General features: G+C 38.3%; 2 protein-coding genes across 2 annotated transcripts in view; one reads left to right on the top strand and one right to left on the bottom strand.

The window, feature by feature from the left end:
* The window catches only part of LOC129764735 (transcription factor AP-2-epsilon), a 431,999-nt gene that overhangs the window by 132,409 nt on the left and 273,123 nt on the right, over positions 1 to 26,467 (top strand). The gene's annotated exons all lie outside the window — the stretch shown is intronic.
* On the bottom strand, positions 22,665 to 23,681 carry LOC129765688 (uncharacterized). The gene has a single exon (XM_055766101.1). It carries the CDS (start codon positions 23,679 to 23,681, stop codon positions 22,665 to 22,667), a length of 1,017 nt encoding a protein of 338 aa, XP_055622076.1.

Genomic DNA, 26,467 nt, shown 5'->3' with positions numbered 1-26,467 from the left:
CGATATCTGGTTTCCTTCAAATCAGGGGACCTTTCGAAGTCTGAAGGACTCATGTGCGTTTATATATTTTGTTCTAGTTTATCAAACATTAATTTTGACAAAAAAATAATATTCATATTTTGAGGGAATGATTCCTTGCTCATTCAGGTGAAATATATGTTCGTTTCAACGGAGTTCGAGTAAATGTGCTTCAGGTAAATCTTGATGAAACGTCTGTTAACTTACCAATGGATTGTTGAATGGTACAACAAGAACAGTGAATTGTAAACACATTCACCGCACCATATCGGACAATTTTTTTCCGGCCTCTCATCAGTCTCGCCTCGGATCATATGGCGCCTCACGCAATCCAACGACGCTTCGTCGCTTCGATCGTAGCTCAGCGAACACACGACGGCGAAGGTCATTGACTAATCCGATGGCGGCTAGCCCAGCTCAAAGATATAAATAATTGAAACGCTCACAGAACCATAAAACGGTCGGTTCCGCGAGCTCGTTCGTTACCTTTGCTCGGATGCGTTTGCTGAAGCGCCGTCATTATAATGACATAAAATAATCATGTTAACATGATGCTTTAATAATGATGGACAATTATAGGTGCTTTTCGGGATTTGGTCGAATTCGTGAGATGAGGGAGGCGAAATTTTTGTTTCGCTTCCAAGCGACTGCTTTGTCTGCCGACTGGCGGTTATGGTCGTGTTGTAAATGACCATTTTTGGATACCGACAGGTCCTCGTGCATGATTTAACTCGCCGGCGACGACGACGACTACGCCAAGATGTTGGGGGATTTCCGCGAAGCAAACTCCCCTAATTTCCGACTTCAGGATCTTCTTTCTTTTCTCGGTTCGCACTCTTGTTATCCGGCACGGTACAAAATCAGCGCGCTAAGTCTGATAAATCTCGTAATATCTATTAATCAAACGGAAAGCTGGGAGGTTAGAGTAGAAAGGAGTATAAAAAATCGCTGCCCAACAGCGCGCGCTGTATAATAAAATTAGGGCCGAAATATCAAACTTTGAACCATAAACGACCCTTTAATTTGAGTCCTTCGCAAAAAGGGAAACATTCTTCAACGCCGCCGCAGCATCAGTTGCAACGAGGCGAAATATGTCCAGCTCGGACAGATTCCTTTGGCTTTTTGTTTTCTTCCACGCCACCGAGCGCACTCGGAACTCCAAAGGGCTATAATTATTACGTTCGTTTATTCCCGCTTAAACTTCTAAAAAAGCCACAAACATTTATCCTTTCCTCCCGCTCCTGCGGGAAGGGACTGGGAGAAACCCCCGCAGGTCCAGCGGAGATCCTCGGGGAACGATATGATAAATTTTCCTCCTCGGCGCAGCAGCATTTGACGCTTATCGTTCGACTAGCAGTTTGAATCGCGAAAACATATTACACCCACAATTACGGCGCTCTTCCAGAAATCTTCCCTTTTGCTTTTCCGTCGACTTGGCTCGACTTCGAGTCACCGAACGTGGCATGCGATATAAGTAATTTAGCTGTGCCTTGCCGGATGATGGACTCGAAGCAAGCCCAATTTTGCTCCACAGCGCAAATCTTCTGGAGAGATTTTTCGATTACGACGGAATCTCCAACAGCGTCGTCTCGTGCGCGCATAATTTTGTTCACCTGCACGGAACTCGATGGTTTGGTCCATAAGACTCCTACAGACGTTTGCATTATAATTAGCACTCTGCAGCGGACGAACTTTGAGCGCACCGAACGAAACTCTTTGCGCGATACGAAAGGAATTCTAAACGCTGTACTGTTTTGGGGGTTATAAATTTTAGTGTCATTTGTCAGTTGTTAAGCCCTCAACAAAAGGCATGATTTCAAAACAAAGCGTTTATTTTATTTACACTTGTACGCTTCGTATGTGCTCGTAGCCACACGCAATCGGCTTGTTTGGTCAGTCGGATGAGTGGGAGGACTAGCGGCGAGCCTGAAAATTGTAGCATAATGCAAACGATAGAGAGACCAAAGCGAAAATCAGCATCTCTCCGCTGATGGATGGATTATTTCCAACCGAAGAGTTGATTATCGTGTCGGGCTTTGATGGGTCTGCTGAAAAAAATATATGCATAACGAAGTCAAGCGATCATTAGTCCAAGTTTTGGCTGCAATCAGAGCCCGAGCAGGCTACGGCAAGGTTCCGTAGAGGAGGAGGAGGAAAAATCTCTGCCCGTCTAATGAATTGTGAGGGTGTGCAGTGAAATGAGTCGATTGCATGATGCAGAACATCATTTTCCAGATATAATCCCCGCTGGTCGGGGCGGATTTGAATAATTCTCGATCGCCGACAAGAAGTTGGCGGTTAGAGCAGAAAATTGCCATAAAGTTGGAGAACCGTTCAATTTAAATGAATAATTTCAGCTTGAAAAGCATATTATCACCTCACGCACGGAAAAAATGAATGTGAAGATTATCCGATTTTAGTGTATCGACCTGAAATTTCTGCTTTTTTTGGAATTCTGCAACATACAACATTTTAGGAACATTTTCAATCATTTCATTACTTGACGAAACAATTGCTATCTAAACCTTCTATTGGATGTTACTGTTTGTTCGAATAAATATGGACTTGATGAACTAGTCAGTAACTTCGTTGCCCACGTGTTTTAACTCACTCGATCCATGGTCTCTCAAAGGATGAATGAGTTCTGAGCTAGAATGAAATCCATGGCGTGAGCTCCATGTCTTTACACAATAACACTATAATGCTGACCGTTGATTCATCACTGAAAATAACCTACATATACCATACCCAGTCAGTTAATTAATAAAGATCTTTTTCATAATTCGTGATAGATACAGATCGCTCGATCAACGCGAGGACACAAATTTAGGGGGTAGGGTAGGGGAACTTCTAGTAAAGTGGACACCCTAAGGAATTGTAATTTTCTGTGTCCAAATATCGCTACAATATCCGTTTTCGAAGAATATTGTAGCTTACGTAATTATTGTCCAATATTGAAAAACATTATCAAAGTTCAGGGCCCTGGAATTTCAAAAGATAACATCGTAAGCCCCAACCATTCGTGATTCTACCGCCAGTCAAATCTAATAAATTTCTCAGTTGCTTCCCGAATCGATCATTCATTTTGTAACCGGGAAGCAGGGTTTATACACTGAGGCCATCGTTCCAGAAGAATCACCAATATCATCAGCAACGGATAGCGGTAGCGGTTGTGTCCCATTCACCCGAAACACGTTTACCCGAAGCACATTTACCCGAATGTAACAAATACCCGAATGCAACATATACCCGAATGGACATTTACCCGAATGGGATGTTTACCCGAATGAAGAAGGAAAAATTCCGACGAATCTGCTGTTAGGAAGTTACGAAGTAAACTGAGAAATTGTAATGAGGAAATTCAAAAAAGATGTTGAAGACTACGCTGTGTCATTTTTAGAAATTAGTGTAGGCACAATTGACATGCGGTCTTTTTTCCTTTCCGTATTGCTCTTTGAGACCAAGAGATCATTCAGAAATGAGCATGGGTTATGAAATAGTCCGAAAATTAAACAGGTAATTTTAACATAAATTTTTTTAATGAAAATGTGAAAAGAATAGATAAGAAAAAATGGTACTTACGTATTTGCCGCCGCAACGCAATTTTTATCATGAGTTTATTATTTCGTGATGAAAATTATTTTTAGATCAATGTAATGAGGGCGAAGTCCCCATTTAACGAGGATAAGGAATCGAGGCGGCACCAAGCCGCCGAGGTGACGCAATCCGAGTAGACCGCCGACCCGCCGTCGGAAGCGGCGGCCTCTCGCAAGCAAACCTGTGTTCCACCGATTGCCCGGTTTGTTTGAAACATAGGAGACGATCCTTTAGTCAGGTCCGACCAAGCGTTAGCGAGCGTCGGACTGCATACGTTTACCTGGTGCATTACGTTTGCCCGGTTAATTATGCATGTCATGCATTTTGATTGCCTGGTTGCAAACGTGATGCACCAGATAAACGCTCGTAAACGGGCTACGTCATCCATAAGAATGGATGGACTTAATAATACGTTATAAAACTGCATTCTTTCACTTTTCATTATTTTGAAAAGGTTTTTATTCAATGCCAGTATTTCTCGAATTGTACTTCCCACGAAAAATACTTTTTGAATGGAAATGAAAGTATGAGACAAATATGATCTTTATATAACACATATAACACTGATCAGAATTAAATATACAAATACAAATATAGTAAAATTTGTGTATTATTTGAATATATCCTTCTTTTGGGTAAGTGTCGCTATCGGGTAGATGTTACATTCGGGTAATTGTTACATTAGGGTAACTGTCGCATTCGGGTAAATGTTACATTCGGGTAATTGTTGCATTCGGGTAAATGTCGCATTCGAGTAAGTGTCAATTCGGGTAGATGTTATATTCGGGTAGCTGTCGCTTTCGGGTATTTGTTACATTCGGGTGAGTGGAATTCGGGTGAATGTCTTTCGGGTAACTGTCATTCGGGTGAGTGGGTTTCGAGTAAATGTGACACAATCAGCGGTAGCACCAGCCAACGAGATTCAATTTTCCTGCCGTCTAGCGGACAACTGTCACCCATCACTTACGTGTAGTCGATCCAGCACACAGTGATGATGCTGATTTCCTGTGGCTGCATTCAGTTTGTATAGTGTATTGCACAATGGTCCAGGAGATGCATTTAAGTGGAAATTAGCATTTAGAGCTCGACAGTAATTCTCTAGTCAAAAACTGTCTTCGACAAAGTTGTTACATATGATAGAGCGCTTGTTTCCATGTTGCCAAAAATAGGGTGACCAACATTTTCGATGAAATAAAAAATCTAACTTTCTTATCTCTATAGATAGAGTAAACATAGTTCGATAATGTTGTAGTTCCAGTTATTTAAAACATCTTTGTAGAACTTTTTTTTCTCTTTCTCTTGAAATAACCTATATAGCGCCATACTTCTAAGTTGCGTTAGGGTTACCATGAAAAAAAAACTGTTTTTTACTCTAACTTTTATATTTCAAATTCTACATACAAACTGTCTTCGAAAGACTTTTGGAGCTTACTAATACAAACAATTTGCGATGCAGAACTTGTCAATATCTCAACTTCACCCAAAGTTATTGATATTTCTTCCCAAAAAAATATGCTCTCTTCAATTGCTTGCCATTCTTTCTGGAGCAAACATTAAAAATTGTTTGTTGACGGAATTTGAAAGAACAAATTTCACTCTATATAATCACATAAATCACATAGATTTTCAAAGATATGTTATTTTTTGTATTTGAGTAAAGAGCAATTCCAAATGAAATCGACAAATGACAAAACATGAGTATTTTTGATTCGAATGAAAGTTTGTATTCCGTTTCATAATTTGTGACTAAAAATGATTGTTAACATACAAAAGTTCGAAGTTTCGGAAATTCATAAAATTTCGATGTTCCACAAAGTTCGTCAAAAATAGTTTTACCATCTTGGACACATTTTTTAAATTTTCTACATGACTTCTATTTTATATGAAAAAATTAAAAAAAATTAAAAAATATGTGTTTTGGATATTGCAAATTAAAGTTTTTTTTGTAAATAAAAAAAAGAGTACTAATTTTTTTTTCTCAGTGTATATTTTTTTCATATTTAGACATCAATACGCTATAATTCTTTTTAAGACACTATTTCGGTACGACTCATAGTTTTTGAGATATAAATTATCAACGGTTTCTCCTACTAAAATCGATACGCCCTTTTCAAAAGTTACGCTTGAGTCAAAAAATTCCCAATTGCTGTGGAAAACTCATATTTTCTCCAACCCAAATGGAATACAAACTTTCATTCCAATCAAAAATACATGTTTTTAAAATCTGCATTTTTTGGACGAATTCATTTGGAATTGCACTAAATCAAAACTGAAATCATGAGTTTTTGGGTAAAAACCCATCAATAACTTTGAGCAGGATTAAGATATTGACAAATTCTACATTGCAAAATGTTGGTATTGATAAGCTCTAAAAGTCGTATGAAGACAATCTTGATGTAGAATTTTAAATATAAAAGTTAGAGTAAAATAACTGTTTTTTTTCATGATTACGCTAATGCAACTTAGTTAAAAAACAACGTTGTGGGAGATATTTATTTTTAGACAAAAACTGTCCTCGACATAGTTGTTACATATGATAGAGCGCTCATTTTTATGTTATTAAAAATAGGGTGACCAAAATTTTCGATGAAATAAAAAATCTAACTTTCTTATCTTTATAGATAGATGTAAACATAGTTTGACAATATTGTAGCCCTAATTATTTTGATTAACTTTGTAGAACAAAGCTTTTATCTATCTTTTAATATAATCGATTTAGCGCTTTTTTCCGAAGTTGCATTAGGGTGACCATGAAATAGCGGTTTTTTTTTGCTCTAACTTATATATTTCAAATTCTACATCAAAGCTTTCTTCGTACGACTTTTAGTGCTTATCAGGACCAACACTTTGCGGTGCAGAACTTGTCAATATATTAATCCTACTCAAAGTTATTGATGGGTTTTTACCCAAAACCTCATGATTTCAATTTTAATTTGCTCAAACACGAAAAATAACATAGTTTTGAAAATTACACATTATGTAGAGTGAGCTCTGTTCTTTGCCGCCAATAAACTTTGTTTATGATTGCCCCAGAAAGAATGACAAACAATTGCAGAGAACGTATTTTTCGGGAAAAAATATCAATAACTTGAGATATTGACAAGTTATGCATCGCAAAATGTTCTAAAAGTCTTTCAGTTTGTGTGTAGAATTTGAAATATAAAAGTTAGAGCAAAATAACAGTTTGTTAATGGTGACCCCAAAGCAAATTAGGAAAAAATCGCTATATCGGTTATTTCAAGAGGTAGAAAAAAACTTTGTTCTACAAAGATGTTTTAAATAACTGGAACTACAACATTGTCCAACTATATGTACCTCTATCTATAGGAATAAGAAAGTTAGATTTTTTGTTTCATCGAAAATAAATACATTCCAAAGTGATAAAACTGGGGAAGAACTTTTGTTAATTTAGGAGTTTTTTTTGGGCTTATTGGTTATGGGGACATTCTGATCGATCATTCAATTTTCACGAATTCTTAGAATGTTTCAACACACTGCGAGCCGGATGGGCACAAGGAATTTTCCAAAAGTGAGCTGTGTTCATCGATTGAAATCTGAGGTGAAAAATCGTTCGTTGCTGTTGCTATAGTTACCGCTAACAATTGATTTTGGATTTTCTGTTGCCGTTCTGAAAAATATGCTGAAAACCGTCACTCGTCATTTTCGTGTAATCGATCCTGCACAAAGTAATAATAGTGCACCCGTGGCCGAGTGGTTAGCGTCTCACATTATCATACCGGGTGTTCGGGTTCGATTCCCGTTTTTGCCGGGGGATTTTTCGTCAAAGAAATTTCCTTCGACTTGCACTGTGGTCACGCTTGCCCCTCGGAATACATTCAAGGCGTGTTATTTGGCTTAAGAAATCTCAACTAAGTATTAATAAATGACGCTAGTTAATGCATACGTTGAGACGGCAAAAGTTCCACAAGGAAAGTTAACGCTATTTAAGAAGACAAAGTAATAATATAAAAAAACAAACTGATATTTTATAATTTTCCGGGTTTGTGTTGATTCGGGCGTGTTTTTGGGCACAATGGTGTACCTTTCACTTGCATTCTAAAGTAACATTTGAAATAAAAGTAGCTGAAAGCAGATTATTTTTTTATAATTAATCGGTTTAAAATTATTTTTTTATAATTAATTACAAACATGCCGGAGCAAAGCTAGTGTAAATTTTGGGAGTATTTTTGGGCTTATTGGTGATTGGGGACTTTTCGATCGATCATTAACGTTCTACGAATTTGTACCGGAAACCGGTAGGAACCAGATTTGTACCGGAAGGAGTATTCTAATTTAGAAATTTGAAAAAAATCAAATTTTTTATTCTTAATATCCCTGTAGTTTAGGCATTCGAGAATATACCCTAGAAAGGACTTGTCGAAAATCCTATTATTTTAGAGCTATTAGAGCCATTAGTTAGTTAGAGCCATTTTAGTGATGTTTTAGTTTTTTCAAACTGGCGAACACGATATCTCAAGTTCTACTGACCCGATTCGTGTCGAATTTATATGGATACAATCTGCATGCATCTCTCTATCGCATAAACCTCTAAAAAATAATCCTTTTAAATTTTACTATTTTAAAAAAATCGGGAAATGTAAGAAAAAACGTTTGAAGCTACATTTTGTTGTTCAAACGACCGCCATTTTGTCAAAAAAGATGTTTTTGACTTGTCCGAGGTTCATGCGATAGCGGCATCTTTACTGATTCAGAATCTGTTCGATTTTATTGTTTCAGATAATCAGAAGGGCTGAAATCGTGTACGCCATGGCACAACTTTTTTTAACCCTCTCAATTCATCAGCGCATAACTATTCTCGTTAAGAATATTTTTTCTCCGCACAATTTTTGTTTTTTTGTTAAAAGATAGATGAACAAATAATGATATAATGGGTAGTTAAATATTTTTTCTTTTATTTTTACGGAGCTCGGAGAAACGTCCGAAATTTTATCTCTGCACTAGAATACCCCCTTAACGCTTAAACATCTTCATAATTGAGGGTGATGACCTTTATTCGTGATATGTACAGATGTTAACCACTACGAGAAATCACCTGTAGTAATAGTAATGAGAAATCACCTGTAGTGATTCAAAGTCGAAAGCCGCTTCTATACATACGAGTGCTTCAGGCCATAAACCGGTATTCCATATTCAATAGGCTCTAGCTCTTTTCGCTGATCTGCTTCCTGAAGACAGACTAATTGGAATCCAGTACTTACTGATACTTACTGTTATTCTTATTTTTATTATTCAATTTTTTTTAAACATTTTATGTATATCATAAGATGATTATGATATATGATATTGTGATGATTCGGCATGGTCATGAAACGCATCCTAAGATGTCGTGACCTGTGCCAACAATGTATGGTCGACATGTATGCGAAGGTAGAGAGTCAACGATAATAAACGATAATACGATAATAAACAGAAGCGCCACGAGTAATAATACATTTACTTACAAGGTTTTCTACGTTGATTGTCGTTTTAATTATGTAATTCATCTAATTTCAACGTAAAGATTCAATTCCAATGATAAAATAAGCATAGAAGTATTTGTATTTGTATTTGTATTTATTTCTCAATTCAACTGACAATTGTTGTTTCAATGAATAAAAAAACTTATGCTAATCTTAGTTGGCCAGTGTAATAATCTGAGTGGTTGCCAGAAGTTGATTAGGCAAATCAAATTCAGCAGTGTTGCGATCATTGCTTTATATCTCTTGCTTATATACATGTTTTCGAGATATCGGATACTTTTTCAGGTTTCCCTTTGATATTTTTATTCCCTCCGTTTTGAGAAAATACTGCGTGCGACTGGGTACGGAATTATCATCCATCCGAATTATTGTAGAAGTGCTCGTTTACGAATATCATAACTAACATTCCCTTTCCCCGGTGACTGTAAGGACGTGGCCGGCGTCGTTATTGACTTTTTAATAGTTACCATCGCCGTTGAGCACAGAAACCAGTGGGCTCGCTAGTGACCCTGCCGCAAAATGAAATTAAGACAGAACTTTGTGACAGATTTGGTGACAGATTGATGAAGTATGAAACAAGTTCAATGAAGAAAGCTATCGTTCAAATGAACAGTCAATTGTAAAACCCTAGAAACTAAATTGAAATTGAAGTTAAAATTATTGATTGAAATGATACTACTATTCTATTTTCTGGTTCGTAATTGGATTGATATAAATTGAATTATAAACTAATTGGAATATATTACCCTAGGATCGATAAAATCGTTGATAAGATTTGTTCGGTGAAGAAACACATGTAGAATACCCTTACGCCGAAATGGCTACTACTGTGTAATTAACATAATGTAGTGGAACAGAAAACTTAACGCCTAAATGGCTACTACTAACTACTGTGTAATTTACAGTTTATAGAAACATAAACATATGTACATGTACACGATTAAAACCCGGCTCTGTTACAGCTAAAATGCTAATGAGCCTAATAAATGAATAAATGGGATAAAAAAAAAAGAAACACATGTATAAAACCATTAATGTGAGTAGCTTAAAAAAATGTAAAAATTGTATTTTAATAAATGAATTATTGCTAGTTTTGAGCTGTTTGCTACAACCTGCTACAAAAGAGTGATTTTTAAATTACGATCCGAACAAAATTTCACAAAAATTAATGAGATGCCATCCTCCAAAGACAAAAATAACCGCAAATCAACCGGGTATGATTGTGCGTTGTGCGAGAAACCAAACCATGCAGACAGCGATATATTTACTGTGAAACCTGTCACAAATGGGTTCATGTGCATGTGTGCGACCGCAGAAATTCGCAACAAACCGTGGGTCTGCAAGGATTGCAAATTGGCAGCCACGGACGACGGCCCTCAAACGCCAACCACAGAAAATACCATTGTAGATATTTCCGATTTCATCGATCGTCATTCTTCAGAAGGAGAAGGAGAAAATGAAACTACAACTTCTTATAGAACGAGAAATGCTGGAAAAAAGAAAGAAAAAGTAGGAAAAAAAGAAAGAAAAAATTGTGAGGGGTTGTATCTAGGACGCAACCGTATATTTTCGACGTAGAACTACGCAATTATATTACGCAATCCATTATGCATGCATCGAATTTTTTGTAATAAATTTTCTTCTTCATTACAAATAAATTTGATGTCCTTTTACGTTTGATATGATGCCTAGGACTACCAAAATATGTGAACGGAAAAATAGTCAAACGATCATTTTATTTTATATTTCCCCCTGAAATTACTGCACATCTTATGTTTACGTATTATTGCACATCTAATGTTTCGTATTTCTCGTACCGCGAAAGTTCATTCACTTCTAGCATCTGAAATGACGATTTTATCAGGCTTCTCGGTTTAAAAGTACGTTTTAGGAAAACCTATTCCGGTCTGCACAACGACAAGCGAGTACAAAAGTACTCAACACCAAAAAATACCCCCGACTTACATGTATTTACAAAGCGGATTCCCCCAGGTACATTAATTTTGATGTCCGTGTTAGGGAAACTCGGTGGGAACAAAAATACCACCGACTTGCTTGTATATTTGCAGAGCGGATTTCCACAGGTACATCGATTTTGAAGTCTGTGTTGGGGAAACCGTACATCGGACCAATCAACCCATGGCGTTAAAATAATGCTTGAAATTTTACAGTTATTCAATTGCTCATCTCATGAAAAATAATATTTTATTAATTGTGACAGACGCGTAGAAATATTTCCTATCAATTGATGCAAACATCTTTCCGATCTGTTAAGAAATGTTCGAGTTATAAGCATTCGAAATACGGGTAGGGTTAGCACACAAATCGGCAGAACAAATGTACGGGAAAAATGGAAGTTCTTCCAGTTTTCATGAATTTAAGCCATTTAGAGATTAGCGAATTGTAATGTATAGCATATCAAAAAAATCTTAGAGAATTTCCGATTCGATTGGTATGTAAATTATGAGAATTCGTTCACAGTGAAAATAGTTATTAACGTTAACTTTATTTCATAAAAACGTGATCTGTTTTCTGATTTGGCACCCTTCCTGAAAGACCACAGATGCCACCACAAATGGACAAGCCGTTTATGCCGCCTGTAGAGGTTTATGGAACAGCTCCCCAATCGCCCCCCTAATCCAGTCAACCGTGTTACCAGGAGTTGTCAAAAGCGCAGATAACTGCACGGAAGGGCCCATTCGCTAAATTGCCGGTGTTCACAGGGAAACCAGAAGAGTGACCCCATTTTATAAGCAGTTTCATAAACGGAAATGCAGCATGTAATTGGAGCAACCTCGAGATCCTCGGAAGGCTGCAAGAGAGCATTAAGGGACAAGCTTTGGAAGCAGTGAGGAGCAGATTGTTACTCCCAGAGTCGGTCCCAAGAGTGATTGACCTTGACCACCTCGCATTGATCGTCTAACCACATTTATTCACTACGGTATGGTCTCCAACAGCTCCAATAGCGACCATTTGATAGCCTCAGAGCTTGTAGATCACCTCGTAAACCCGATGCTTATATCAGAACTGGTGGAGAAGTTGCCTCCCAGCTATAAACTGGAATGGGTAAGATACAAGCGACAGCATGCTGCAGCGAATTTGTCAACGTTCTCTGATTTTCTTTCCGGAATCGTCTCTGAGGCGACCAAAGTCACACTCTACATAGAACCGCAGTCGAAAAACCGTTCCAACCGTAATCGGAACAATGTTAAATTGAGAACCAAAGAGAATGAGGGCTTCCTGAACACTCATATGGGAATGGAACAATCGTCGAAACAGCTATCAGATCAGCAAAAAAGCTACGTTCAGTACGATTTTCCCGAGATTTTTATATTCAAAAATGTTGTCACGATTTGCAACAAGAACGGCAAACGGAAGCTGGATACAAAACCCCCAACTAAGGAAACAATGTCGAGCATTTTCAATATTACAATAATTCATCCTGGTGAAATGAACTCTACTAACAATGGAAAAAAAATCGATCGTCCGACCGGCATTCTCAGAGCCTCTTTATACAGTACCAGCACTTGCCGAATTTGTCGAAACAATTAGAAACGAGAAACTTACAAATCAGACATAATGTATTTCAAAAAATCATTTTACGTGTCCACGTGGTAATTATCTCTACCCACTCCCCCCTCACCGTGGACAAGTGTGGACAGTTTCGTTACCCCTATCTTCCCTAAGGTTGTCCACGTGGTATGTGAACAGCCCCTAAGATCGTTGGACTTCATATTTTCTGCGGAGCTATGTGAAGTATTAATTCTAGGTTCAGGATGTTTGAGTATAGATCTCGAAGATATTTGACTTTACATAATAATTAATTATCGAACATCAAAACGTCAGCCGTCAGCTGTCAGTTTTCTGAAGATTTCAGAAAATGGTATAATTCGGTATTTAACACAAACATTAATTAATTTAAATGTTTCTATAGTTTTTTTTTACCATGAACGCAATAATGTGAAATTTTTCAGTTCAACAACCATACACAAAATCGTTATTCATAAAAACCGCCCCACCGAAGTTGCCGCTCGGTCATGCTTGATTGCTCCCTACCAGCGGCGCGTACGAGAGTAAGGCTGCAAACAATGACCAATGACTCGAAGCCGTGCCCCACTACGTACCTCTAGTGCTTATGTTTGCCCCAAAAAAAAAAACAAGACAAAAAGCGAGCGGTTAAAGGCAGCTGGGCGTTAAAGAAACAGCCCTCAAGAAAACGGGGTAAAGAAAAAACGACAAAACAAAATGGCGATTCTTATCGTCTTTCTCTCGCTTCGAGCCGCTGTTTCACTGTTTCGATGGCTATGTGCGCACATTACCAAGCATATTACTGTTGCCTTAATTCATATTAGCCTCTCGTTGCACCCCCTTTGCTACCCCCAGAGCCCAATACGGACGAAGAGGCACTTTATTCATCGAAGTCAAGGGGGCCTCCATTTTCAGCAGCAGCGAATACTGCACACACCGAAAAACAAAACTACCGATCATCAGTCAGTTTATGTATTGATCGTAATTATTGATCATTTTCTTCGCTTTGTACATCCCTAAAGTATTTCACGTGATCGAACAGCCGAACTCTCCGACAATTCAAACCACGGAAATAACCTGTTTCGCCAGCCTTCGGAATGAACACCTTCGCGAATGAACACGGTGCGAGCGCAATTGCTTCGAACCTCGCCAAAGTTATGTTGAGTAATGTTTCGTGGGTCTCTGGAGAACAAAAGACTTCTCTGGTGATGATGATGATAATGATGATGACTCATTTTTTCTCCCCATACCGCCCCGACCGACGGACAAGATGCGTTTGGTGGCTTTATGCGCAACCAAGGGCCCCTTGGCAAGGGGCCGATGCATTCCAAAGTGCAAGGATTTGGTGCGGAGTAAGTGGAGCTTCGGAGGGAATGAAATTATGCTGCATTCTTTTGGATTTCGCTTTAGCGTCCAGGCGTTGAGGTGGAATGTTGGCGGCGCATTGTTTTGATTGTTGGAGGTAAAGTTAGTTTTGATTGCGGGGTAAACAGTGCAGATAAGAGCACATCGACAGATTGGACATTCCTTTTACTCGCTGGCCATCCAACGTTGTGTTCCAGTATGTGAAGGTTAGGAAATTGATGCTCCTATGAGTAAAATGTATGTTTTACCCTTGGATTAGCCTATTTGTCGATTGAGTTATTACTTTTTGACATAGGACTATGTCTTTGATTTCTATAGATGGGGTCACTCTACGAAAAATGTAACCATACATTAAGAGTTTTCAAAAACATATTACTTAAAATCGTTATTGCGACATATGTTGTGTTATAAACCATTAGACAGGAAATTTATCCAGCATTTTTCTGCTTAAAATTGGAACAGTGAATATAATAAAAAAGGTTCGCAATTCGACGATTAAAATGGGTATGTTCTCTTTCGATTACACTAACCACGCGCTTTCCTTCCCGACGCAACGAGCAAACTTTTTGTCTAGCTTCGGGCGTTAGCCCGAATTGGACCACATGTGAGATTGGTGATAAGAGGGCGAAATTTATTGTTCAAATTATTTTTCTTAGTTTTAATAGTTCCTAAACAGAAGAATAGATAAAAAAAATGAAATCAATGAGAAATTCCGAGTATCTGAGTATTTATTTGTGAGTTTTCTGTTTTAATTTATGAAGTTTTGATTTTTGGCTCTATTTTCTACATTTGCAAATGTCGCTACCATTTTATGGGCTTCTACTCAACATAATTATTATTTTCAATTTCAGGATCATTCATCTAAAACAACTGTTCATCCGGGTTGAGTTGAAATTAACAATAACATTACAGCACAAAATTCAAGCGTATTCTATTTTCATTACACTAGATTTTTTTTTCTGCAAAGCTGGAAGACTGTAGTTTCCCAATTATCATCGGTGATACAAAACATTCTATTCTCTAAATCGTCAATATATCAAACATAATGTTATGTGGCCGAGTTCTTGTACATCACAATTAATTGCCTCACACATTGAACAGAACCATAAAAATGCAACAAAACGTCGGATCACTAAATTGAGCTTGAAATTGAAATTTTCCACCTGATCATTGCTGAATTGATTGGATTTTACCGGTGAATTATGATCTCTAACTCAAACACATAGCCGTCATGCGAGAATAGTTTCCTATTTCTATACATTCAGCCGCTCACTTTTCACTGTCGTCTTCCTCTCAAGGTAAAGAAAGAAATAGATTGAATGCGCTCCTTTACGGTAACAGTGCCAAACACATCTCAATGGAGAGAAACACACATACGCTCTCGCACACACATACAAAACACGAACGAGGTAAGCGACTGAGTACCTGGGAGTTCGAATTTATGAATATTTATGTTTCAATTTTCTCCTGTGCCATTCCATTGACGATGTTGGCACAGCATCTTTCCGGTGCAAATAAATCATCCATTGCATGACTCTCGATCGAGAGTGTTACCTGGGCTCCGAAAGCCGTGGCGAATGTTTATTTTACTCATAAATGCATTTTACTACTTCACGCTGCCTTCGAGACAAGTTCGCGCGCTGTCCGTAAACCGGGGTCGGAGCCGAAATTCCCACAACGATTACCGGCGGATCGATTCGTAACAGTAGAAGGATTTCAATTTGCACTACTGCTCTGCGAGAACAAAGCGAATCCTCCCGCTCGAAGGCGTTTTGCAGTTGAATAAGCGAACCCTTGGAGATGATGAACTTTCACCCTAAGCAAACACCTTTCATCTCCCGGGCCGGAGCGCGAAAGTAAATTGGATCATCCCCCGCAATTATAATTAAAACCATTGTTCCAAAAGTAATTTTCCTTATAAACTTAATCAAAACAACAGACGGAACACAAAGGAGAAAAATCCTGAGAATAGAAGAAAAATAAAGACGTCTCGTCCGCATTTCATTTCTTCATTCCAGTATTCGCCGCAAACGCCATTGCTACCCCTCGGCATTTGGTGGGATGATCCGCTCTTCCCGGTAGTAACCACCGTCACCGCCTCTTCCACCATTTCGAAGTACGCGACCATCGTCCCTGCAAGGAATCCCACACCCATCCCATCGCACCATCCCCAGTATTTCATTTCCCCCCTCGCAAGAATCAAACGACTGAAGAAGACGACGAAGTGAACTAATTAAATTTTCCCAAATGAAATGAATCGTTTTCTTTTTCACTTTGTTTTGTTTGCATCATTAAAACCTCTCCCCAGGAATGGTGCCCGAGCCAAGTCCCTCTCCCGCGGCCTTTATCTTTTGTGTGCCCTTCCTGGCTAAGGAAAATCTTCCACCTCGCCATCTTCTAGTCCCCAATGGGTGGGTGGCGGATGTAAAGAAAATGAATTTCACCTTGCAGTGCATGAATATATGAAATTTTCTTTCGAAATCAAAAGTGTATTCTGCGCGTCCTTGAAGTGTTGGCATCAGGTTCGTTTCTGCATCGGTCTTGAAATGTCTAGCGCTTGACAGCGTTTGTGGGGTGAAGTAAGTTATCGAAATTCAGCGGAAAGGCCTTGAAAACTGAAACCGTTCTCACAATCGTTGGAATTCGAGGTACAATCCCGTTGGTGTTTTACGCTAATGTCTGCGTAATAGAAAAGAAACAACAACTTCTCTGCCAACCCTTCCACACCTGTTTGATCTGAAGTGGACTCCGTGAGGAATTCGATTTCAATTGTTTCAACCATCAGTCCTTATGGTTGACTGTCTTTGATTTTTTTTTTCTCGTGTGAAATTACCTCTGATGGTTTGACACGGTTATTTCCAATGCTTTCGGGGGGTCCTGTTGCTGAAAAGCTATCAGTGATGATAATGGCGGAAGAATAAACCACTCTCCGCTCATGCCAAGAATCGGGAAGAATTTTATTTCTGTCCGTTGGGGTAGCGAAAATTGAATTAAGCTTTTCTATTTTTCTTTGCAAATTGTTTTAATTGAAAAGTTGTTTTGGTTCTTCAGTCCGTCCAGATGTACGCCGCTGAAAAACCAAATTTGTGAGTTTTTGTGTGCGTGGATTGGAATTCTCATGCTGGATGATTTGAATCATTTCGTGGTTATTGTTGTTACAAGATGCTTTTTTTTATTCAACAGAGTGAGTTTTATTATTGAATACTTACTCGCCTTGATAAGGTATACATTTATCTAGCATGTGAGAAACATTTTTAGCCAAACATCTAAAGTCGTACTTAAATATACTAAAAAGTCTAGCTATTTTAAATGGTTATAATTATTTTAACAAATAGTCGAGGCTAACACATCCAAGAACATGGAGAAAATTGAATTCCGTAGAATTGTAAAAACTAGGAAAAAAGTTCGTAAAATGGAAACTACTCCAAAAATTATCATTGACTTTTTTTGCGAGATGCTGCTCGTAAGTCGAGCAAATGTTTCTGAATGTGGAAAATGGAAAATGAATATATTATTAGAATCCCTAACGGCAAAAAATTTTAAAAAAAATCTATTATGTTTTAATATTATCTGTATTCGGTGAAATGAGTTTACTATGGAATGCTATAACGATCTAATACTATCACTGGCAATTTTCCCAAAAAACCGACGACGACAGCTAATGCATTCATGGATATCTATAGAGGAAAACGCCCAGAATGGCATAGTAACTTTAATTTTCTACATGACAACGCCAGACCACGTACTACAAATGTCGTAATAGACGAATTTCATGCCAATTCGACTTGCCGTTAGCAGCACCATCTCAGATAGTAGTGAAACGTTGTGGGTGTAAAGACATGGGTCATTTAAGCAACTTTGCATACTTGAAATATTCGAAAAATTATTAGACAACTTTTTGGAAAAAAGCAATTTTTTTCCTTAAATTTTCTCAAAAATTTATGACTTAAAAACTATGATACCTACAAAATTTATGTTAAAGGATGAAATGTAGGAAAAAATTTCGCTAAAATAAAGTTACTTTAAAAATTAAAATTCATTTTTCTCAAAAACGAATTTTTTTTTAAATTCCCGAAAATAAATATATCAATAACCCTTAATATTTCCAACCAGTCGTCCATACATCGGAAGATGGGCACTTTTACAGGGAAAATGTTTTTCTAACAACTTTTTTATATTTTCTTTGGAAAAAATACAACTAGTCCTAATTTTGTTTAAAGTCAAGATAGCGATATAGTATATTCGACAAAGTTTTAGATCTTATTAAAATATGAACTTCTATCGAAGACGTCAACTTTCTGTCTGTTATAGTTTTTAAAATATAAGTAATTAAAAAAAAAATGTTTGCTCGTAACATTTTTTTGTGTAAATTATCCATTTGACATGTTCTTGACATATTTCTAAATAGAAAGTTAGCAGAGAAGGCAAATTGCGATAATTTGTACATAAAAATGTTACGAACTAAACAATAATAGTGTTTTTTCAAAGAACAGAAGTTGTTGTTCGAAAAACTTTTCCCATGTAAATGTGCTCATCGACCGATGTATGGAAAACTGGAATTTTTAAAGGCTATTTATATCTATTTGTTCAGAATTTCAAAAGCATATTTTTTCAAGAAAAATTAATTTTGTTTTCAACATTTTTTTTCAATGAATTTTTTTTCCAAAAAATTCATTGATAATTTTTTATGAAAACCTAATAAATTTCCAACATTTCATTCTCTGACCATATTCTTGTAGATCTTATACTTTTTAATTTCAGATTTTTCGAAAAAAAAGTAGAAAAAAATCAAAATTTCAAAAAATCTACAAAAAAAGTAGACTTACAAAATTTTAGTCAAAGAATGGAATGTAATTTCCTACATTTTATTTTTCTTCTTTTTTTATTCTTTTATTCAGCTGAAACAACTTAAAATTAAAAAAAAAACATTCAAAAAATAATATCAGATCTAGAAAATTTTAGTCAAAGAATGGAATATAGGAAATTATTTTGGTTTTCATTAAAAATTATCAAAGAATTTTTTGGAATAAAATTTCATTGAAAAAAAAATATTTTGAAAGCTAAAATTCATTTTTCTCGAAAGCTTATGCTTTTAAAATTCTGAAAGAGATAAATATAAATAGCCCTCAAAATTTACAACAAATTTTCCATACATCGGACGATGGGTACATTTACATGGAAAAAGTTTTTCGAACAACAACTTTTTCATGTTTTTCTTTGAAAAAATACTATTAATATTCAATTCGTAGCACTTTTTTGTATAAATTATCGCATTTTAAATGCTCTGCTAACTCTCTATTTAGAAACATGTCAAGAACTATCAAACGTGATAATTTACACACAAAAATGTTACGAGCAAACATTATTTTTTTCAGGTGTTGATGGACGGTATTCGGAATTGTTTCCGATAATTCACAAGAAACACAATTTTACAAAAGGACACTTTATTTCAACGGACACTACATTTATTGGGGACAACTATTTTACGACTAACTAATTTAAAATCTGTGGTGACGAACGAAAACTCATCAGCTGTGTTATACTGTTGTATTGGTGAATTTATTGTTGATGTAACTAAGCGAGATGGACGTATAGCCTATTTCGAAATGCAATCACAGGGCTGAACAGCAATTGATTTCGGGCGAAATTCGATCGTCACTCACCCGTTGCTTATTAAATACACTAACTGCTAACTCAACTCAACATCACCGCCACCTTGAAATAATAATATCAACATCTACCTACATCTAATCTAATTGCATTGGTTTTGTTTACATAACACAAAAACGATCAATACAATTTTGATTTCATCACATTTCTACAAACATTTTATATTGTTCTCCTCTGCTGTCTCTGGCGCATCATAAGGTAACAAACAAATCTTCGTTATCGGTCGTTTAAGTATTCCTCGAGCTGTTTGCAGTGTTATCACTCGGATGAGCTGATCTGGACCTGGATGCGCTGAAAGGATTCTGCCGAGTGACCATTTGACTGGAATTCATCCACAACGACGACAAGACGGCCTACGTTGAATTCGTTGTTTGGTTTCCTTCTGGTGGTGGATCGTTGCATTTCTTGGAGATATTCCTTTCTCCAATGGTGCCAAAACTGTTGGTAGGTTTGTTGCATTTTCTGATAGTGACCGAGTCTGTTCAGTGGGAGATTTCTCACGTCGATTTCAGCTAGGGAGTGCATGGTGGTTCCAATTAGGAAATGTGCCGGTGTTAGGCATGCGAGGTCGTTGGGATCTTCGGACAGCGGAACCAAAGGACGAGAGTTCATTGCAGCTTCGATTTGAGTGAGCACCGTGGACATATCCTCTAATGACAGACGAGTGTTTCTCAGCTGGCGATACAAATGTTTTTTGGCGATTTTCACGGCAGCTTCCCAGAGTCTAGAGCCGAAGTGCGATGCTCTAGGTGGATTCATGTGCCAAGTGATGCCTTCGTTCGTGCAAACTGTGGAAATGTGTTCACATGACTGTTTTAATAAACGGTGAACTTCTGCTAGGTGGTTCTTCGCCCCCCTCGAAGTTCTTTCCATTGTCCGAGAAAATCTCGGCAGGGCTTCCTCGGCGAGCGACGAATCGGCGTAATGCGGCTATGAAAGCTGGAGTAGTAAGATCACTGACGAGTTCTATATGGACTGCTTTCGTGCAAAAGCAGACAAATATGCTTATGTATGCTTTCATGGCGGCTGCACGTCTGTGGGTGGGCTTCAAATATATTGGACCAACATAGTCCACTCCAGTGATCGAGAACGGACGGCTTTGAGTTATGCGATGAATGGCCAGCTGTTCCATTTTTTAGTTTTCAGGAACGGGACTAGCTCGGGCGCAACGATAGCATCCGCGAATCACGCTACGGACTAGTCGTCTTCCATTCATGGGCCAGTATTTTTCTCTCATTGTAGAGAGTGTGAGGCGGCCGCCACCGTGGATAAGTTTCAGGTGGTAGTGTGTTGCAAGTAGGCGAGAAAAGGGATGGAAACTGGGCAATAGTATTGGGTGTTTTGTGATGTAGGACTGATCGGACAACCTCAACCTCCCTCCCACTCTTATGATTCCCTCAGGGTCAAGGAAAGGGCATAACAGTCGTGTTTTTGAATGATTGGATACCACTTTGTTTGCTTTTAAGTCACGGATTTCTTCTTTGAAAGCATCTGCTTGGGTAAGTATGATGAGGGTCGATTGAGCTGCGTTTAGTTCTTCTACCGAAAGACACAAGTCAGTAGGAATGCTGATTGCTGTTGACTGAGGCACTATTCAGTATCGGAGGCATCTGATAAATCGGAGACAATATGCAGTAACTCGAAAGGCACGATTGTAACTAGAGAATCTAGAGAAATATTCGTTGCTTGCTGACTGTGTTGCGGATAATGTGACAACATTTTTCTTTCGTTCTTTTCCATTTTCAGGGTAATGATAGCCAAGGTGGACCATGTTTCCATACGGCACTGTGTATAAATTCATCCGTTCTCATGCCGCGTGATACAAGGTCTGCGGGATTTTCCTTTCCTGCGACGTGATTCCACTGCGACACGCGCGTTATATGCTGGATTTCCGACACTCTATTCGCAATAAATGTTTTCCAGGTGTTTGGTGGAGCCTTTATCCATAGCAAGGTCACAGTAGAGTCTGACCAAAGGTAAGAGGAAGAGATTTCGATCTGCAGTGCTTGCTGAGCTCTGGCATGGAGTTTTGCGCCGAGAGTTGCTGCGCATAATTCTAGTCGTGGGAGGCTTATTCGCTTGAGAGGAGCAACACGGGATTTCGCTGCTAGTAGTTGGACGGAAATGTTGCCCTGGGTATCAACACATCTTGCGTACGTGCAAGCGCCATAAGCTGACTCTGAAGCATCGGAAAAGGTGTGTAGGTGAACTGTGTTTCGCGGAAGCATAGCGTAACGGATTATACGGAATTCTGTCAATGATGGCAGATGTTCGTAGAAGTTTTTCCACTTCACCACAATGCCTGAAGGTAATTCATCATCCCATCCACATGATTCCATTTTATTCCAAAATTTTTCTTTTCGTGATCATCTCATCTTCCCGTTTGACGTTGGCGTCCAATCGAAACAGATAATTTTGTAATTCCCAGCTTATTCACAGTGCCTTTACAGTTTCACCTTTGTCGAATTTCATAGTGGATTGTATACAAATTTGGTCTTCTCGTAAACCTCGTACAACTTCCAATTTGTTAGAGGTCCATTTTCGCAAAAAGAATCCTCCTTTCCCCAACAATTCTCTGAGTTCTTTTCTCAGGTTTTTGCCATCTTTCACTGTCCGATTTTCGAAGAGCCGGACTTCCGGCTGGGTATGATTTTCCTTCATCGTTGGCAAGCTGAAGTAGTGTTCGGGTAGCGAGGAAGGACGATGGGCCAAGACCGTAGGTAACGGTTTGCAGCTCGTATGTGCAAATGGGATCACACGCATTGAATCTCCATAAAATGCGTTGGAATGGAGTGTCATTTGGATGTACGAGTATTTGACGGTACATTTTCTCAATGTCCGCCACCAATGCCACAGGAAATGTGCGGAAGCGTAGGATGATGGATAGCAGGTCATCCTGGATTACTGGTCCTACCAATAAGCCCTCGTTCAGGGAATGACCGGTGGAAGTTTTAGTGCACGCATCGAACACTACGCGGACCTTCGTGGTAGCGCTCGATTCTTTCATTATGGGATGGTGAGGGAGGAAACAACCTTTGTGATGTTGGGGATCGGGACCGTCTTCATTTGGCCAAGCACAATATATTCTTCAATGAATTTTCGATATTCCTCTCTCAATGCTGGATTACGCTCTAATCGTTTCTCCAGTAGCATATATCTACGAAAGGCACAATTTTTGGATTCTCCTACTATTTTCTCAAAATTTGGGCGACGAGAGAGACGTACTACGTATCTTCCTGTCTCGTTTCTCATAACGGTAGCAGAGTATAACTCCTCGCATTGCTTCTCTTCCATTGAGTAATTTGGCTGGTCTGGCAAGTGTTCAATTTTCAAGAAACGTTCTAAACTGTCCTCAAGTGCTACTAACGAAACGGTGGTTACAGTGCATGATGAGGTTCCATTATCGGGTCGCGTTATATCCACTGTGCCTGAGACCAGCCAGCCGAACACACTATCTACTAGCAATGGGAGCGGTTTAGGAAGTTGGATTTTTGCTGAAGTTTTGAAACAGGAGAAGAAGTGCGCGTTGCCAATGATCATGTCAATTCCGGACGACTTGCTGAAATCGGGGTCAGCGAGGAACAAATTTTTGGAAACTTTCCAATGCTCAATAGGAATATCTTGAGCCGGCAACTGGGGCATAATGTTATCCAGCACTAGGAAATCTACGTTGAGTGCAAAGTTCTCTTTTCTTGAACGGATTTCTGTTAACACAGATTCTGTAGCATACTGGGGTTTATTTCCGACACCATAGATCGATACGTTTACTCGTTTTCTTCTCAGTCGAAGTATTTGAGCCATTCTCTCCGATATTATGTTGGGTTGGGAAACGCAATCGAGAAGTGCTCTGGCTAAGTGCTCATTTCCGTAGCAGTCTACGACAATCAGTAAGGCGGTTAACATAAAAGTATTTTTAATGCGCTCATGCAACGGGAAACTATATTCTGCTTCACACGGATCAACGGCTGATGGAGTTGAACGGGCAGGATTTTCGCAGGGTGTAACATTCACTTGAACAGGCATACTGGGAACACGGGTGGATGGAGATGGATTCTGACCGGTTGCTGATCTGTTTACATTGGTGCTGAATGCTGAATGAAGCAGCGGGTGATGACGTTTCTTACATATTTTGCAGGAATATTTTGACGAACAATTTCGTGAAAAATGATCCGAACGAAAACAATTCAAACACAGACGTTTCGCATTAACCACCTTCATTCTTTCAGCGATGGGCATTTTGCTGAACTTCCAGCACTTTATAAGCACTTTATGCTGATCACAAGCATAACATTTGGCGGACTGGTTTTCAACTGCAGCATGAGCATAATACTTGGAATGAGTGGATTTCTTATTTATGTGGCAACGTGGGAAGTGGATGGTGACTCCGTTATGAGTTGATGATTCACTGATATGGACTCCAAGACTCTCATACGACGCTGGAGGAATTCTATCAAGCAATTGTAGGTTGGTTTATTTGAAGTTGACGCATGAACTTCCCAAACTTTTAGGGTGTCATCATGCAAACGTGTACATAAGAGGTGCTCTAGCATCGAACTCTAAGCACTAATAGGCTCCCCAAGTTGCTCCAGTATTTTTACGTGACACTCAAATTCGTCCACAATCCCATGCAAAGAGAAGCTGATTCAATTTGCATCTAAAGCTTGCAAATGACGTTTTTTCAAAAGATATTCTTTCGCATATCAGTTGACGAGAGCTTCCCAAGCCAAGCGATAATTTTCCGAACTGATCCAAATTGATTCGATCAGTTGGGCGGCCTTCAAAGCAGCTTTTAGGTAGTGAAATTTCTGAACTTTAACGACTTCAGAATTGTTGTGAATCAGTGCCTCAAACGTGTCATGAAATGAAATTATGCACAAAAAACTTGGTAGGCATGAGAATAGGATGTACACTATAAACGATACCGCTAGGATACCAATTATTATATGTTTAATACAAATTAGGGTGGCCCTATGCAAAATAAAATCTGATTTTTTTTTCTTAAATTGGACCTCAAACAATACATATTACCACAAATTTGAACCCCCATTGTTAATCGTGATTTCAGTATTTTTGTATAAACAAAATTCAAATAATTTAACCGTCGTTCGTTTTTCGAACATAAAGAATTTATTTATGTTGATAAAAGACAAAAAATTACGCTACGCCCGCTACATCGAACACATCCACACATTCGCAAGTAACCTCACTTCGTATAAAGCCTAGCGTATTGCCGGGAAGCTGGAAATATTTTTGAATGAGCACAATTAATTTGGATTCGAAAAATTGTGATTCGAAGAAACAACAATAATCTGAAATTCGTCGTTGACACTCATGAGCGACTGCGATTCTTCCGATACAATCAACAAAAGCGGCATGAGGAAGAACGCATTACTTTGCGAGACGCTATCGTAAGCAAAGCCGACACAGTCTTTGCTATTGTCCGGCCAAAAAGCATTGCATGGTCATGACATTACAGCACGTGTGTTCAAACAAAAAAAAGTCTTTAATGAGCTTCATTACAACATCACACGAATTCGGTCCTGCATGTTGCTGGATGTATTCGGTTGAATGGAAGAAGCGAGGATTGCCTCATACACACATTTTTAGTTTGTTTGGTCCACAATGATGTATGAAGAAATCATTGCAATTTCGCATTCCGTAACCCGTTCGAATCAACTCCAATCGTTGTGCTTATGTAGCTACCTTGCCACGCGATTCGACAAAGATAGCATCAAGCTCCGTGTTCAATGTTTGTGAAGCATGGATATGTAATTCGGGTGGAATAAACACGCCTTTAAAACCAATATTTGAAACTAAAATTAGTTCTATATATTAAATATTTGTTCTATGTAAAAAAAAAGTAACGCATTTTCTCCACTTGGGACCAAATCTTGAACGAAACATGTGTCTGATGTTGTCTTTTATTATGGATGAAGTTTTTGTGGAAAGTCATGGAATGCAAGAAATTTATATAAAAAAAAAGATAGACTATGTCTTCTATGTATTCAAACGAGATTGAGTGATAATTTTCATTCAAATTTCCAGAATCCAAAATTGCTTTCGGGTTTGTCAATCTGATAGAGAGTAAATGTTATAAAACTCGATCGAGTTTCAAACCAACCGGATGCCGGAATATGAATGACTGTTCGATACCGTTACCATAAGCTGGGTTCATAGCCCATGTGGTGATCTGAAATTTTTCTCGCCTTGCATGACGGATAGAATATGTACAAAGCGTTTTGCTAGAGATTTCACCAAACGACACGACTACAAGCGTCAGTTGATATCCAATATTTCAACGAAGAAATAAAGACGGACAATCGTTCACAAATATCAATTTTAGCCGTCCACCTTGAAAATGATAAGCGCATATTTTCCACCAAACAGAGAACATTTGTGCGAAATGAACATTGGTTTTATTAATTTCATTTTCCCACTTTACGACAAAAATGTATTACTTTTTTCTCTTTACATTAAATATTTGAGAGATCAAACAATTACGTTTTTTTTTGACGTAGGACTACGTCTAACCGGAAGATATAGGGGGTGAAATGGAAATCTAGGCACTGAACAAGTAGGAAAAAATGCAAGATTTGGAACGCTTATAACTCGAGCATTTCCCAATAGATCGCAAAGGTTTTTGCATCAATTGATAGGAAATATATCTACGCATCTATCATAACGAATAACATTTCATTTTTCTTGAGATAAATAATTGAATAATTGTGAAATATCAAGCGTTGTCAAAATGCACTATGTGCCCATTTTTGATTGGTCCATTTTGTGCTCCTCAAATCGTACCGACCAAA

This window comes from Toxorhynchites rutilus, chromosome 2 (assembly GCF_029784135.1).
Source record: "Toxorhynchites rutilus septentrionalis strain SRP chromosome 2, ASM2978413v1, whole genome shotgun sequence".
In the NCBI taxonomy this organism is placed as follows: domain Eukaryota; kingdom Metazoa; phylum Arthropoda; class Insecta; order Diptera; family Culicidae; genus Toxorhynchites; species Toxorhynchites rutilus.
The sequence above is the reverse complement of the archived record's forward strand: the minus strand, read 5'-3'. Positions and strand labels throughout refer to the sequence as shown.

Coding starts and splice junctions, on each gene's coding strand:
- LOC129765688 (XM_055766101.1), bottom strand. CDS start 23,681: ATGCCTGTTCAAGTGAATGTTACACCCTGCGAAAATCCTGCCCGTTCA.